Source organism: Acanthochromis polyacanthus, chromosome 3, assembly GCF_021347895.1.
Source record: "Acanthochromis polyacanthus isolate Apoly-LR-REF ecotype Palm Island chromosome 3, KAUST_Apoly_ChrSc, whole genome shotgun sequence".
NCBI lineage: Eukaryota > Metazoa > Chordata > Actinopteri > Pomacentridae > Acanthochromis > Acanthochromis polyacanthus.
Window position 1 is genome coordinate 44,058,802 of NC_067115.1, and position 18,072 is coordinate 44,076,873.

The window sequence follows — 18,072 nt, forward strand, 5'->3', positions numbered from 1 at the left end:
CTCATAACACCAACAGACAAGCAGGGTGTCCTCATAACACCAACAGACAGCAGGGTGTCCTCATAGTGTCTACAGACAGCAGGGTGTCCTCATAACGCCTACAGACAGCAGGGTGTCCTCATAACGCCAACAGACAGCAGGGTGTCCTCATAGTGTCTACAGACAGCAGGGTGTCCTCATAATGCCTACAGACAGCAGGGTGTCCTCATAACGCCTACAGACAGCAGGGTGTCCTCATAACATCTACAGACAGCAGGGTGTCCTCATAACGCCAACAGACAGCAGGGTGTCCTCATAACGCCTACAGACAGCAGGGTGTCCTCATAACGCCTACAGACAGCAGGGTGTCCTCATAACGCCTACAGACAGCAGGGTGTCCTCATAACGCCGACAGACAGCAGGGTGTCCTCATAACGCCTACAGACAGCAGGGTGTCCTCATAACGCCAACAGACAGCAGGGTGTCCTCATAACGCCTACAGACAGCAGGGTGTCCTCATAACATCTACAGACAGCAGGGTGTCCTCATAACACCTACAGACAGCAGGGTGTCCTCATAACATCTACAAACAGCAGGGTGTCCTCATAACATCTACCGACAGCAGGGTGTCCTCATAACATCTACAGACAGCAGGGTGTCCTCATAACGCCTACAGACAGCAGGGTGTCCTCATAACGCCTACAGACAGCAGGGTGTCCTCATAACGCCTACAGACAGCAGGGTGTCCTCATAGTGTCTACAGACAGCAGGGTGTCCTCATAACACCAACAGACAGCAGGGTGTCCTCATAGCACCAACAGACAGCAGGGTGTCCTCATAACACCAACAGACAGCAGGGTGTCCTCATAACACCTACAGACAGCAGGGTGTCCTCATAACACCAACAGACAGCAGGGTGTCCTCATAGTGTCTACAGACAGCAGGGTGTCCTCATAACGCCTACAGACAGCAGGGTGTCCTCATAACGCCAACAGACAGCAGGGTGTCCTCATAGTGTCTACAGACAGCAGGGTGTCCTCATAACGCCTACAGACAGCAGGGTGTCCTCATAGTGTCTACAGACAGCAGGGTGTCCTCATAACATCTACAGACAGCAGGGTGTCCTCATAACGCCTACAGACAGCAGGGTGTCCTCATAACGCCTACAGACAGCAGGGTGTCCTCATAACGCCTACAGACAGCAGGGTGTCCTCATAACGCCAACAGACAGCAGGGTGTCCTCATAACGCCTACAGACAGCAGGGTGTCCTCATAATGCCACGCCTACAGACAGCAGGGTGTCCTCATAGTGTCTACAGACAGCAGGGTGTCCTCATAACACCAACAGACAGCAGGGTGTCCTCATAGCACCAACAGACAGCAGGGTGTCCTCATAACACCAACAGACAGCAGGGTGTCCTCATAACACCTACAGACAGCAGGGTGTCCTCATAACACCAACAGACAAGCAGGGTGTCCTCATAACACCAACAGACAGCAGGGTGTCCTCATAGTGTCTACAGACAGCAGGGTGTCCTCATAACGCCTACAGACAGCAGGGTGTCCTCATAGTGTCTACAGACAGCAGGGTGTCCTCATAACGCCTACAGACAGCAGGGTGTCCTCATAACGCCTACAGACAGCAGGGTGTCCTCATAACGCCTACAGACAGCAGGGTGTCCTCATAACACCTACAGACAGCAGGGTGTCCTCATAACGCCTATAGACAGCAGGGTGTCCTCATAACATCTACCGACAGCAGGGTGTCCTCATAACATCTACCGACAGCAGGGTGTCCTCATAACATCTACCGACAGCAGGGTGTCCTCATAACGCCTACAGACAGCAGGGTGTCCTCATAACGCCTACAGACAGCAGGGTGTCCTCATAACGCCTACAGACAGCAGGGTGTCCTCATAACGCCTACAGACAGCAGGGTGTCCTCATAGCGTCTACAGACAGCAGGGTGTCCTCATAACGCCCCTAGACAGCAGGGTGTCTTCATAATGCCTACAGACAGCAGGGTGTCCTCATAACGTCTACAGACAGCAGGGTGTCCTCATAACATCTACAGACAGCAGGGTGTCCTCATAGTGTCTACAGACAGCAGGGTGTCCTCATAACGCCTACAGACAGCAGGGTGTCCTCATAACGCCAACAGACAGCAGGGTGTCCTCATAACGTCTACAGACAGCAGGGTGTCCTCATAACGCCTACAGACAGCAGGGTGTCCTCATAACGCCTACAGACAGCAGGGTGTCCTCATAACATCTACAGACAGCAGGGTGTCCTCATAACGCCTACAGACAGCAGGGTGTCCTCATCACGCCGACAGACAGCAGTTTGTCCTCATAGTGCCTACAGACAGCAGGGTGTCCTCATAATGCCACGTCTCCCAACAAACAGACACAAAGACAGAGGAGTCTGAGACAGGACGAAGATAAAAGAGCAGCTCCTGAGACAAAAGGAAACTGAGTGCCGCTTACAAGAAGAGACGCTGTGACAAGTTTTGACAAAGGACTCCAAATGATGCCTTTCGAGGCCAGGAGGGTCATAAAAACCATGGAAATATGACAAAACTGTGGTGCAGAGGAGTGAAGCTGTAATTAACTCTGAGCTCTCAGCTCCTGACACCTGGAATGAAGGAGAACGAAGCTTTGGTATGACGGCTAACCCACCACCACCAACAAACCAGGCAGAAAACATCACCTGCTGTCAGCCAATCAGGCGTCTGCATGCTGAATATTACAGAGACTTCAGATCCTGTAGCAGCAGCACTGATCTGACACTTTCAACAAAGAGAAACGATAGTAGGATTGGATAACACTCCTGATTCTGCTACTGTTTGCTGCCGTTTCTAGTCGTCTACATGTTGAACGATGAAGAAAGGAATAAAAATGGAACTTAAATGGAGGGAAGAAGAAACACGAAAATAGACAAGGACAGAAACAAACAAGTGTAGCTTGATAGAGGAATAGAAGAAGGGATAAATCCATGGAACCAGAAGGAAGAGACATCCATCCTTCTTATACTGTCTGTAAAAACTGAAATTAAGTGTGGTCACTGTGCTGCTAACAGCTCCTTCTAAGGAACTCCAGGATCTGAGTTCTTGATGAGGCAAATAAGGCTTTTTCCACTGTTAGAACCCTTGAACAAGCACCATGTTCTGCTCTTTGGATGTTCTTGTCGAGTAGCAGTTTCCCCCTGTCTAGAACTAGGACTACAACTAGAACTAGCACTAGAACTAGAACTAGCACTAGAACTCGAACTAGCATTAGAACTAGAATTAGCACTACAATTAGAATTAGGACTAGCACTAGAACTGGGACTAGAACTAGGACTAAAACTAGAATGAGAACTCAGACTAGAACTAGAATTAGGACTGAATCTAGAACTAGAACAGCTTTATTGCCATCATACATGAGGGAATGATGAAAATATGACTAGGTGGCCTTGGACGGTGCATTGGTAACAATCTAAATGAAATAACAATAACAACAAGCGTACATATAAAACCAGACCGTAAAACCATCACCATCTTCAGGGTAAACTTCATCACACCACCACAGGCTAACACAATAAACCTTGATTGTTTATCTTCTACATAAAACTGGAGTTGTGTCCAGAAATGACTGCTTGTCATTGTTCAGTGAAGCTCCTCCACCATAATAGAAACAGAACAGCTGATTATGGGATGTTCTTGGGAACGTTTCAGCTGCCTCACATCTACCACAAGTTTCTGCAGTGGAAAGTTACTCATCTACTAGTCTACAAAGTCCAGCTGTCATCAGAGTCCCTACTCAAACTTTGCTTTGTTAAAGTTCAGGAAGTTTCAAGGTGATTTCTGTTTTCTCCGTTTGCTTGTTTTATGTATTTGCACAAAACTATAGTTTAGCAAACAGGAAGTGAACATAAATCTGTTAGTAACTATACTACCTGTCTTTATTTAGGACACACCTCCTCATTTAATGATTTTTCTTTATCTTCATGACTATTTCCATTGTAGATTCTTACTGAAGGCATCAAAACTATGAATGAACACATCTAGAATTATGTAGGAAATAGAAGTGTGAAATATGTCAGAACATGTTTTATATCTTAGATTCTTCAAATGATTCAATTTAAATTAAAAACTGCCAATAATGACTGTACTAAATTACCTCAAAGCTGTTCAAAATTACTCAGAATTTCCCAAAATGTGTTAAAAATGATGCAAAATGACTGAAAATATGTCCGAAATTTGTTAAATCTTGTTGTAAATGACCCAAACGACGTACCAAACAACCCTGAACAAGTCCCAAAAAAACTCAGTTTTTTCAAAATGATTCAGTTTAAATTAAAAAATGCCAATAAAGACTCAAAATCTGTCTGTTCTGTTAGATTATTTGCTTTGATTCCTGCTTTGAAAAGTCTTTGCGTTCTCTGGATGAGCTTCAGGAGGTAGAACCTGAAATGGTTCTCCAACAGTCTTGAAGGAGTTCCAGAGATGATGAGCACTTGTTGGTCCTTCTACCTTCACTCTGTGGTCCATCTCATCCTAAACCATCTGCATTGGGTTTAGGTCAGGTGACTGTGGAGGTCAAATCATCTCCATCATCTCCTTCTTGGTCAGATAGTCCTTCCACACCCTGGAGGTGTGTTTGGGCTCATTGTCCTGTTGGAGAAGAAATGATGGTCCAACTAAACCAAACTGATGGGATGTCATGTCACTGCAGGATGCTGTGGTAGCCATGCTGGTTCAGTGTTCCTTCAGTTTGGAATAAATCCCCAACAGAGACCATCACACCTCCTCCTCCATGCTTCATCGTGAGAACCATGCATGTAGAGACCATTCCTTCACATTTTCTGGTCTCACAAAGAAATGGCGGGTGGAACCAAAGATCTCACATTTGGACTCATCAGACCAAAGCCCAGATCTCCACTGGTCTAACGTCCATTCCTGGTGTTTCTGGGTCCAAACTAATCTCTTCTGCTTGTTGCTTTTCCTTAGTAGTGGTTTCTGAGCAGCTATTGGACCATAAAGACCTGATTGGTCAGTCTCCTCTGAACAGGTGATGTAGAGATGTGTCTGCTACTAGAACTCTGGGTGGCATTTATCTGGGCTCTAATCTGAGCTGTTGTTAACTTTATATTTCTGAGGCTGGAAACTAGGATGAACTTCTCCTCAGCAGCAGAGGAGACTCTTGGTCTTCCTTTTACTGGAGGGTCCTCATGGAGACAGTTTGGTCGTAGAGCTGGATGGTTTTTATGACTGCAGTTGGAGACACATTCAAAGCTCTCATAGGTTCCTGGGTAGTTCCTAAATGGTTCCTTGAGGATTCATTCAAAGTTCTTGCAGTTTTCCAGACTGACTGATCGTCAGTTCTTAAAGTAATGATGGACTGTTGTTTCTCTTAGCTGATTGGTTCTTGCCATAATATGGATTCTAACAGTTGGCAAATAGGGCTGTCAACTGTGGACCAACCTGACTTCTGCACAACACAACTGATGGTCCCAACCCCATTAAGAAGGAAGAAATTCCACAAATTAACCTTGACAAGGAACACCTGTGAAGGAAAACCATTTCAGGTTCTACCTCATGAAGCTCACTGAGAGAACGCCAAGACTGTTCATAGCAGGAATCAAAGCAAAGAATCTAAAATATAAAACATGTTCTAACATATGTCACACTTTTTTGTTTCCTACATAATTCCAGATGTGTTCATTCACAGTTTTATGATTTCAGTGAAAATCTACAATGGAAATAGTCACGAAGATAAAAACATTAAATGATAAGGTGAGTCCAGATGTTGATGGTAGTTCATGTTCAGCAACGGATTAATCTACATTTGGTGCTTTATTGAGTATTTCTACTGGGTACTGTGTATTTGTACTGACTGTGTGGTCCTGTTCAGTGGAGGACTGATGGGTTTTTAATAGTTGGTTCTATGATGCAGCAGTTTAAGAGGCTTTGGGAACACACAGTACTGTTAGGATATATCTCTGTTTATACTCTACCAAATCTACACAGCTTTCATGTATCCCTGATGGGTTTATAAAACCAAATTAACCACATCTTAATGCAAACACCCAAGAAGTGCTTATTATTCTTACTTTTATTTCTTTTATTGATATTTTCCTTCTATGGTATTTATTTATCTTTGCTCGGAGTCTTATTGAAATCTGCAGTAGCTTCTTTCCATCCTGATTGGTTCGTTGGTTGGTTGGTTGGTTGGTTGGTCTGTGATGGAGGGTTGAGGGTTTACCTGAGGGGCTGCACTGGAAGCCGTCTCCATGGAAACCAGGAGCACAGCGGCAGGTGTAGGAGCCCTGTGTGTTGGAGCAGGAGGCATCACGGTGGCATCGGTCCTGCTGACACTCATCTACATCTGAACAGATAGAAAAAGAAAAAAAAAAAGAAACAAAGATGAAGACAAACCACCGATGCAGGAACTGATGGTCCTCAACTGGTGTGTGTCTCTGGAAGAGTTTTAAAATGTCCTACTGATGGTCTCTAGAAGCTAGCTGGCTAAACTGCAATCACTTCACTTTAATTCAAACTGAGAATGTGCATCTTGTCAGTAACTTTAAATTGAAACCACATTTCAGAGTCTCCATTAGTCCACCTTTTCTACAGCAAGCAGAGTTCTTCAAAAAATATGTTCTGTTGAGATAAAAAAAAATCCCTATCGGAGCTGTTCTTAAGGATACACAAACCATTACTCCTAAACAACAGACATTAACAAAACACACAAGCCTTCTTACAATAAAAGCTAACATTACATAACAAGTGTCTACAGTCATGCCTGCAGTTCTATGAAGCTAGATTTAGGCTAATCAGCGAAAGTTTACAGAACATGGGGCAGTGGCTAGACTTTGCTTGGAGCCGGTCTAGAATGGAGAAGTAAGGCACCTCCTTCCCTCCACTAGCCTGGGTGTACACCTTAGGCAAGTGTTAGCACACCCTTTGCCTCCCTGGTTGGGGTTACAACCTTCCTCCACTGCCTTGTGGTTTTGCCGTTGGTTCGGCTAAGGCTAAGGGAAATTAACCCTGACAGAAAATTCGGAGCGGATACCCGTAGGCGGAGTCTTGTACAAACTCTGTCAAGTTGCCAGCAGATTCCTGCATCCAGGCTCATCCCCAGCCGTCTTGACCATGTCTTGCCACTGGAATTTGGTGATCCTGGACAAGAGAGTGTGGACGATGCTGCGCAAGTTCTCTACACTATAATCCAAGTCTCGCGCATGTCATGACATCCCATTATCCATTATCTATTAACACAAGTCCTGTGGCGACAGGCCCGCGGCGACGTAGCAGGTGTGGAATCACTGGTAGCTGCAGTCGCGAACCTGCACACAGGCGGCTCAGGACTCTGGTCGTCTTCCAATGACCAAAGCAGCAGCGGAACCCGGCAACATCCTGAGTGACTGAGCAGCCCTATTTAGGATCGCACTGCTCATCCCCTAGAATGGGGAAGGGTCTAGAAAAGGTGACCTAAACATTGCCTGCTTCATCATACCCGGGCTAGCTAACCGCGGCTGGCAGGGATCCCATTTAGCGGTCGAACTAACAAGAAATCTACAAAGGTGACCAGGCTCACCATAGCTTCCTGGAATGTTTGTACACTACAAGACAATACAAATGCTGCTAGACCTGACAGAAGAACCGCCCTCGTTGCAAGCGAACTTAAGCGCTATAACGTCGACATTGCTGCACTCTCAGAAACCAGGTTTTGCTGACGAAAGACAACTCAATGAAAAGGGAGCGGGTTATACATTTTTCTGGAGCGGACGTAAACGTGGAGAACGTCGCGAAGCAGGAGTAGGCTTTGCCGTTAAGTCCAACTTAGTAAGAAAGCTTGAATGCTTACCAAAAGGTGTTAATGACAGACTCATGACCATGCAGCTTTCACTTTCAGACAAGAAGCATGCAACCTTAATCAGTGCATATGCGCCTACCATGACTAATCCTGATGAGGCAAAGGACAAATTCTATGAAGAACTTGACTCATTGATATCATGTGTTCCTAGAGCAGATAAGTTACTTATTCTTGGGGACTTCAATGCCAGAGTTGGGTCTGACTCTAAGGCGTGGGATGGTACCATTGGCAGGCATGGGGTAGGAAAGTGCAACAGTAATGGCCTTCTTCTCCTCCAAACCTGCAGCTTATACGACCTTGTCATTACAAACACTTTATTTCAGCTTCCAACTAGAAAGAAGACAACTTGGATGCACCCGAGGTCCAAACATTGGCATATGTTGGACTATGTTATCACCCGGAGGTCAGATCGTGGTGATGTATGCATAACTAAAGCAATGTGTGGCGCTGAGTGCTGGACAGATCACCGCCTAGTAATCTCCAAGATTGTCATTCACATCAGACCAAAGCGTAGACCACAAGGAAAGAAAACGCCTCCAAAGAGACTGGACACCTCAAAGTTGAAAGAGGGGCATACAGCTAATAGCCTCATCAATGACCTCAACAGTAAGCTTGCTAACCTCAACTTTGGGAATGCATCTGTAGAGGAGGAGTGGGAAACTCTCAAGAATTTGGTTTATACAACGTCTTTAGAGAAGCTGGGCTTAGTTAAAAGGAAACATCAAGACTGGTTTGATGAAAACAACTTGCAAATCAAATCCCTACTGGATGAGAAGCATAGACTTCATCTTGCCCTTCATTGCGACCCAAATTCAGAGGCAAAGAAAGCTGCGTTCACAGAATGTCGGCGCAAAGTGCAACTCAAGCTCCGCGCCATACAAGATCAATGGCTCAGTAATAAGGCAGACGAAATACAGTCGTATGCTGATCAACACGACGCAAAAAGATTCTATGATGCCCTTAAAACTATCTATGGCCCCACACTGTCTGGATCCTCATCTCTCCTGTCCTCTGATGGCAAGACACTACTGACAGACCGGTCCTAAATTCTTGATCGCTGGGCAGAACATTTTGACTCCGTTCTGAATAGGCCTTCTGCAATAAATGAAGCAGCAATCAATTGGCTCCCACAAGTAAAAATTAATAAAGAGCTCGACCTGAAACCTACCACTGAAGAAGTGACCAAAGCTATCAACCAGCTCTCGTGTGGCAAAGCCCCTGGTGCAGATGCTATCCCTGCTGAGATATACAGATCAGGTGGACCAGCGCTAACCCAGAAATTGACTGAGCTATTCTCATCATGCTGGAGTAAAGGAACCCTTCCTCAAGACTTTAAGGATGCCTCCATCGTTCACCTATATAAGCGGATATCACTGCTCTCTATCGCAGGAAAGATACTAGCCAGAGTGTTGTTGAACCGTCTTATAAAACACTTAGAGCAAGGCTTACTGCCGGAAAGTCAATGTGGCTTTAGGGCTGGTAGAGGCACAGTCGATATGATATTCGCTGTAAGACAGCTTCAAGAAAAATGCCAAGAACAGCATCAGAATCTCTACACTATTTTTGTAGATTTGACAAAAGCGTTTGATACCGTCAGTCGAGAGGGGTTGTGGAAAATCTTGGCTAAGTATGGCTGCCCTCCAACTTTTATCACCATGATACGCCAGTTCCACGATGGAATGATGGCTCATGTGATCGATGATGGTCAAACTTCAAACCAATTTCTCGTCAGCAATGGAGTAAAACAAGGATGTGTTCTGGCTCCGACACTATTTTCCATCATGTTCTCAGCCATGCTTTCTGATGCATTCACTGACGTAGATCTCGGTCTCGAAATTCGGTACAGAACTGATGGCATACTCTTCAATCCAAGACGTCTGAAAGCATCCACCAAAGTACACCTTACAAAGATAGTTGATCTTCTCTTTGCTGACGATTGTGCCCTAATTGCTACTACTGAAGGGCAATTACAGCAAACTATGGACAAATTCTCAGGGGCATGTGACAACTTTGGTCTTTCCATCAGCACCAAGAAGACGGAAGTGTTGCATCAACCTGCACCTAGTACAGCATATATTGAGCCCAACATCATGGTTAAGGGTGCCAAACTTCAGTCTGTTGACAGCTTCACATACCTTGGTAGCACAGTATCTCGCTGTGTCCATATAGATGATGAAGTCAATAATCGTATTGCAAAAGCCAGTGCAGCCTTTGGCAGGCTCAGACATACTGTATGGGAAAGGAGAGGTATAACTCTAGCAACCAAACTCAAAGTCTATAAAGCGATTGTCCTTACCACTCTCTTGTATGCATGCGAAACCTGGACAGTTTACAGCAGACATGCTTCCAAACTACAGTATTTCCATACAACAAGACTTCGTAAAATCCTAAAAATCAACTGGCAAGAGAAAGTTCCCGACACAGAAGTCCTAAAGAGAGCTGATTTACCATCCATCCATACTCTTCTACAGAAAAGCCAACTTCACTGGGCCGGTCACTTGCACAGAATGCCCGACTACAGAATTCCAAAACAGCTCTTCTACTGCGAGCTCTCAAAAGGCAAGAGAACTGTGGGAGGTCAGAAAAAGAGATACAAGGATGTCCTCAAATCCTCTCTTAAGGCTATGAACATCAATTGGGAAAGTTGGGAATCTCAAGCCAGTGATCGATCAAACTGGCGCTACATGATCAATCTCGGTGCCAAAAACTCAGAACAAGCAAGAACATTAGCTGCTCAGGAGAAGCGAGCCGTCAGGAAAGCAAGGTTAGCAAGTACCTTAACCACAACAGAGAGCGACTTCAAGTGCCATCATTGTGGTCGCGACTTCCGGGCCCGGATTGGACTCACCAGCCATCTCCGGACACACCGGAACCAATCGACATCATAGTGGGAAGTCATGGTCCTCATCGTTTCGATGGACGAACAACAACAGAACATAAGAATGGAAACACTGATAAGAAAGCACTGAAGGGATCTTTAGCTCTTTGGAACAACTTCAGGTCAAGATCCACCAGTTTAGAAATGCTGCATCTGAGCTCTCTATTAGGCCTTGGTAAAACATCCACACAGTGTTTTATCTGCTAGAAAACACATCGTGACTGAAAAAAAAGGGCTGACTGTCCGACATGCAGCTGATGGTGATGGTTCCTGAGCAGACATGGCTGTATTTAGAGAGAAGAGATTGGAAACCACTGGTCAACGTCTTCAGATGTGTTTTCACCACCATAACCTCACAGTGTACAGAGAGTTTAGTCCTCCTGTTCTGCTGCTCTCTGTCCAGTAGAGTCCAGTATGAACAGCATGAGCTTAAACACCAAGCCAGAGTCAGAAAGATCTCAGCCAGAAGTAAAGAAGTCCTGATCTAAACCTGATGGACCGTCTGGACTACAGGAACAGACAGAAGACACTGAGACAGACTGAGTCCACAGAAGAACAAATTCTCTAAGATGCAGAACAACCTATGTGCTAACACCTTTGAAAGCATCTCCGCATTATGTTTATTGCCTCAAACATCTCCACAGTTCTACACATGTAAGAGATGAGCTGCACATCTGGAAGGCCTGGTTCTGGACCCAGTGGAAACATTTCCTGTCTTCTCTGGTTCCCACAGAGCTACAGTATATTACACCTTTAAAGAACTGACTCAAAAGACCCTCCATGTTCTGCTGGAGAAAAGTTCTGGAGCTCCACAAACTAATTTTTCTGTTATGAATATGAGTGACACTAATGTTGTCTTTCTCCTTCTTGTCTTCTCTGTGCAAACATCTACGATCTGTCAGAGTCAGAGGAGGAAGTCCTGATCTGCTCCTCCTGGTGTTTCTTCCACGTTTTCCTGTCGATGGTTTTGATCAGAACTGGTCTGAGGGCTGCAGGAGTCACATCTCATAGAGAAAAGCTGCTTTCTTCTCTCTTATTTGCTTAGTTGTTTATAACTATTGCACGATATCAAAACTGTAGTCGTGAAATACTTTCTCTCTTAGTTATTATAATAGATCAGATTTAGGTAATGAGGTTATTTTTCCATAAACTGTTAGCTTCTGGTTACTGCCAAACTAAGTGAAAGAAAGGACCAATGGTGTTGGCTGGACAGAAACCACAAAATGGGTTATTTTTCAGTCTCATTTGATGAAGTCTTTGAGGTGTAAAAAAGGAGCGATGGATGAATTTATCATCTGATGGTTTGGATTTCTAGATGAAATAATAATATCTGATTACCAGTTTAGTTCTGAGGAAGCATTGGTGTCGCTTTTCCAGAGTATGTTAAAGTGCAGATGTTTCTATGAAGCCTCAGCTATCAGCATGCACAGCTCAATTTGATATGGAAAGGATGATCTTCTAATTCAGTGTCACACCTTGAGCTTGCATTGCTGCACGTAGCCGTAGATAAAAGAAAAAGGAAGGTCAAAAGTTCTTTGTAGTTCCCAGAATTCAAGGCGACCTTGTTTCCCCGTGACGTCTGAAAGACTGTTTATTCTTTCATCGCTCCACTGGAGAAGGAAATTGTTTTCTTTGTATGTGTAACAAACTTCATCCAATCTGATCTACGGTTAAAGGAAACATTTCAAGGCGTTCTTCAAGCAGCAGCTCAGATGCAGCCTTCGTTCTGCTGCGACCTTCAGCTCAGACTTTATGAATTATTACCATCTAGCTGATTCTCAGGGCTGCACAGCGACGTAGTAGTTAGCACTTTCACCTTTCAGCAAGAAGATCCCCGGTTCAAATCCCGGCCTGGGCCTGGGATCTTTCTGCATGGAGTCTGCATGTTCTCCCTGTGCATGCGTGGGTTTTCTCCGGGTACTCCGGCTTCCTCCCACAGTCCAAAAACATGCTGAGGTTAATTGGTTACTCTAAATTGTCCGTAGGTGTGAATGTGAGTGTGATTGTGTGTCTGTATATGTAGCCCTGTGACAGACTGGTGACCTGTCCAGGGTGTCCCCTGCCTTCACCAGAGTCAGCTGGGATAAACTCCAGCACCCCCCATGACCCTAGTGAGGATAAAGCGGTGTATAGAATGGATGGATTTCTGACTCTCATACGAGTCATAACACCTCTACTCAGCCTAAAGTCTGCTGACTCCACTAACTCACAGCTGCTGCAGTAAACTCACCTCGACACACCCGGCCGTCACCCGTAAACCCCGGCAGACAGGAGCAGACGAAGGCCGAACCTCCGGTGTAGCTGCAGAGAGCTCTCTGAGGAACATCACAGTCATGACTTCCTCTCTGGCAGTGATCCACCGGACGGTTCTCTGCTGCAGAACCAGACAGACGGCAAGTTAGCCTCTAGAAGCTAACACACTAGCCTCCAGTAGCTAACTCGTTAGCCTCTAGAAGCTAACACACTAGTCTCCAGTAGCTAACTCGTTAGCCTTTAGTAGCCAACACGTTGGCCTCCAGAAGCTAGCATGTTAGCCACAAGAAGCTAGAATGTTAGCCACAAGAAGCCAACATGTTATCCTCTAGAAGCCAACATTTTAGCCTCTAGAAGCTAACATGTTAGCCTCTAGTAGCCAACATGTTGGCCTCTAGAAGCTAGCATGTTAGCCACAAGAAGCTAGAATTTTAGCCACAAGAAGCCAACACGTTAGCCTCTAGAAGTTAACACGTTGGCCTCTAGAAGCTAGCATGTTAGCCACAAGAAGCCAACACGTTAGACTCTAGTAGCCAACATGTTAGCCTCTCGAAGCCAACACGTTAGACTCTAGTAGCCAACATGTTAGCCTCTAGAAGCCAACATGTTAGCCTCTAGTAGCTAACACGTTAGACTCCAGAAGCCAACACGTTAGACTCTAGAAGCTAACATGTTAGCCTCTAGTAGCTAACACGTTAGACTCTAGAAGCCAACACATTAGACTCTAGAAGCTAACATGTTAGCTTCTAGAGGTTAGTTCGTTGTTAGTTGTGAAATTCGAGTATTTGAACAATTTCAGGTAATACTTTTAAAAAGCACACAAGATTTGTTCAGTTCTTACTGACATAATAAAAAACAAAGATACAACAAAAGTAAAACTTCCAATCTGTGCTGGAATGACTCCCATTTAACTGTCATACATGGGTTTTATTGTTTACGTCTGTTGGCCGCTTTTGGAACATTTGAATGTGAAACAAGGGACTCTTCAAACACACACAGAAAGCCCCCCCCTCCCGGAAAGTTAAATCGTACCGATGCAGGTCTTTCCGTCGCTGGCGAACACAAAGCCAGCAGAGCATTCACAGCTGAAGCTTCCAGGCTGATTCCTGCACACAGCATTCTGTCCACACACCTGGAGACCTGCCTGGCACTCATCAATATCTGGTAACAGCAGATCAATCACATGTAAAGGTGATGAATTACGCATTAGAAAGGCTCTACAGGTGTACAGATGGTTTGATCACCTGTATCAGCTGATCTTAGAGTAGTAACTTACTGCTCGTAGATCAGGTTTAGTGTAAAGAAATAAGCAGCTCCACAGAACTCATCATAAGGACATCATGCAGTTCAGCACATACAAAAGACATATTAGTATGGCATGATAAGAAATAAACACAGAATACAGGTGAGGCTGATGGAAATGTGACGGGATCTGCAGGACAAACGGAATCTGACTCAGACCTGATGGCAGTGATCACATATACTGTATGATGAAAGCAACTCAGAATGTGTGCTATAAGGTCAGAATAAAATGAAAAATAAGTAGAAGAATAACATTAGTAGCAGCAGTACTGGTGCTAGCTATGATGAGAAATCTGAAATGGAGAGAACAATTTGTGTCATTCAGAAGTGAGGAGGGATGTAAAGATTTAAGAGAAAATTTGAGAGAAATTCTGACCAATTTTGTATCACTTTCCAGTCATTTTAGACTATTTTCATGTCATTCTGAGCAAATTTTCTTTGTGTTAGATCATTTCTGGAACATCTTCAGGCATTCTGGAACCTTTTTGAAGCATCTTGGAAAACAAGTAAAGTAGTCAGAGAGTGTAGTCCTCCTCCAAGGCTGCTCATTCCCCCATATGTCATGCTATCAGAAATGCAGCATGTTTTAAATATGTTTGTTATTCAGTCTATTTTGTTTTTTATATATTTTGCTACATGTACAGCGAGTTGTAACTGGTGCAGAAATGAGGTTATTCAAAAACCTGTTCCACTTTTTGCCACATCAGCTTGATCACTGCAAGGTTGGGTGTGTTACCATGGCAGTAGCGTCCATCTCCAGAAAAACCAGTCACACATTCACAGCTGAACTGGAGATCTTCACCCGGTCTGCACACGGCGTTGATGTCACAGCCGTGTCGACCAGTAAAACATGGATTCTGCTCTGGGGGACCGCCTGTCACAAACATAAAAACAACACTGTTAGAGCAAAAAAACAACACTGTTATAACATAAAAACAACACCGTTAGAACATATAAACAACACTGTTAGAAACACAAAAACAACACTGTTATAACATAAAAACAACACTGTCAGAAACATAAAAACAACACCATTAGAACATAAAAACAACACTGTTAGAACATAAAAACAACACTGTTAGAGCATAAAAACAACACCGTTAGAACATATAAACAACACTGTTAGAAACACAAAAACAACACTTGTTATAACATAAAAACAACACTGTCAGAAACATAAAAACAACACTGGTAGAAACATAAAACAACACCGTTAGAGCAAAAAAACAACACTGTTAGAACATAAAAACAACACCGTTAGAACATAAAAACAACACCATTAGAGCAAAAAAACAACACTGTTAGAACATAAAAACAACACTGTTAGAGCATAAAAACAACACTTTTATAACATTAAAAACAACACTGTTCTAACATAAAAACAACACTGTCAGAACATAAAAACAACACTGTTAGAGCATAAAAACAACACTGTCAGAGCATAAAAACAACACTGTTAGAGCATAAAAACAACACTGTTAGAAACATAAAAACAACACTGTTAGAACATAAAAACAACACTGTTAGAACATAAAAACAACACTGTTAGAGCATAAAAACAACACTTTTATAACATTAAAAACAACACTGTTCTAACATAAAAACAACACTGTCAGAACATAAAAACAACACCGTTAGAACATAAAAACAACACCATTAGAGCAAAAAAACAACACTGTTAGAACATAAAAACAACACTGTTAGAGCATAAAAACAACACTTTTATAACATTAAAAACAACACTGTTATAACATAAAAACAACACTGTCAGAACATAAAAACAACACCGTTAGAACATAAAAACAACACCATTAGAGCAAAAAAACAACACTGTTAGAACATAAAAACAACACTGTTAGAGCATAAAAACAACACTTTTATAACATTAAAAACAACACTGTTATAACATAAAAACAACACTGTTAGAAACATAAAAACAACACTGTTAGAAACATAAAAACAACACTATGAGAACATAAAAACAACACTGTTAGAGCATAAAAACAACACTGTGAGAGCATAAAAACAACACTGTTAGAGCATAAAAACAACACTGTCAGAAACATAAAAACAACACTGTTAGAAACATAAAACAACACTGTTATAACATAAAAACAACACTGTTATAACATAAAAACAACACTGTTAGAAACATAAAAACAACACTATGAGAACATAAAAACAACACTGTTAGAGCATAAAAACAACACTGTGAGAGCATAAAAACAACACTGTTAGAGCATAAAAACAACACTGTTAGAGCATAAAAACAACACTGTCAGAAACATAAAAACAACACTGTTAGAAACATAAAAACAACACTGTTAGAACATAAAAACAACACTGTCAGAACATAAAAACAACACTGTTAGAAACATAAAAACAACACTATTAGAACATAAAAACAACACTGTTATAACATAAAAACAACACTGTTATAACATAAAAACAACACTGTTAGAAACATAAAAACAACACTGTTAGAACATAAAAACAACACTGTCAGAAACATAAAACAACACTGTTAGAACATAAAAACAACACTGTCAGAACATAAAAACAACACTGTTAGAAACATAAAAACAACACTGTTAGAAACATAAAAACAACACTATTAGAACATAAAAACAACACTGTTAGAACATAAAAACAACACTGTTAGAACATAAAAACAACACTGTTATAACACAAAAACAACACTGTTAGAGCATAAAAACAACACTGACAGAAACATAAAAACAACACTGTTATAACATAAAAACAACACTGTTAGAACACAAAAACAACACTGTTAGAACATAAAAACAACACTGTTATAACACAAAAACAACACTGTTAGAACATAAAAACAACACTGTTAGAACATAAAAACAACACTGTTAGAACACAAAAACAACACTGTTAGAGCAGAAAAACAACACTGTTAGAGCAGAAAAACAACACTGTTAGAACACAAAAACAACACTGTTAGAACATAAAAACAACACTGTTAGAAACATAAAAACAACACTGTTATAACATAAAAACAACACTGTTAGAAACATAAAAACAACACTGTTATAACATAAAAACAACACTGCTAGAACACAAAAACAACACTTAGAACATAAAAACAACACTGTCAGAAACATAAAAACAACACTGTTAGAACATAAAAACAACACTGTTAGAAACATAAAATCAACACTGTTACAACATAAAAACAACACTGTTATAACATTAAAACAACACTGTTAGAACATAAAAACAACACTGTTAGAGCATAAAAACAACACTGTCAGAAACATAAAAACAACACTGTGAGAACATAAAAACAACACTGTTAGAACACAAAAACAACACTGTTAGAACATAAAAACAACACTGTTATAACACAAAAACAACACTGTTAGAACATAAGAACAACACTGTTAGAGCATAAAAACAACACTGTTAGAACATAAAAACAACACTGTTAGAAACATAAAAACAACACTGTTATAACATAAAAACAACACTGTTAGAGCATAAAAACAACACTGTTATAACATAAAAACAACACTGTTAGAACATTAAAACAACACTGTCAGAAACATAAAAACAACACTGTTATAACATAAAAACAACACTGTTAGAACACAAAAACAACACTTAGAACATAAAAACAACACTGTTATAACATAAAAACAACACTGTTAGAGCATAAAAACAACACTGTCAGAAACATAAAAACAACACTGTTAGAAACATAAAAACAACACTGTTAGAACACAAAAACAACACTTAGAACATAAAAACAACACTGTTAGAGCATAAAAACAA

The 18,072-nt window shown here is 42.1% G+C and overlaps 1 protein-coding gene across 1 annotated transcript in view; it reads right to left on the reverse strand.

Annotated features, from left to right (window-relative positions):
- The window catches only part of LOC110970081 (nidogen-1-like), a 77,753-nt gene that overhangs the window by 24,968 nt on the left and 34,713 nt on the right, over positions 1-18,072 (reverse strand). Inside the window, exons 9-12 of the mRNA XM_051945396.1 lie at positions 15,008-15,145; positions 14,002-14,130; positions 12,947-13,090; positions 6,225-6,347 (exon numbers count right to left, since the gene is read on the reverse strand). Of these exons, the coding sequence (XP_051801356.1) occupies positions 6,225-6,347; positions 12,947-13,090; positions 14,002-14,130; positions 15,008-15,145 (534 nt within the window). The remainder of the gene's footprint in view (positions 1-6,224; positions 6,348-12,946; positions 13,091-14,001; positions 14,131-15,007; positions 15,146-18,072) is intronic.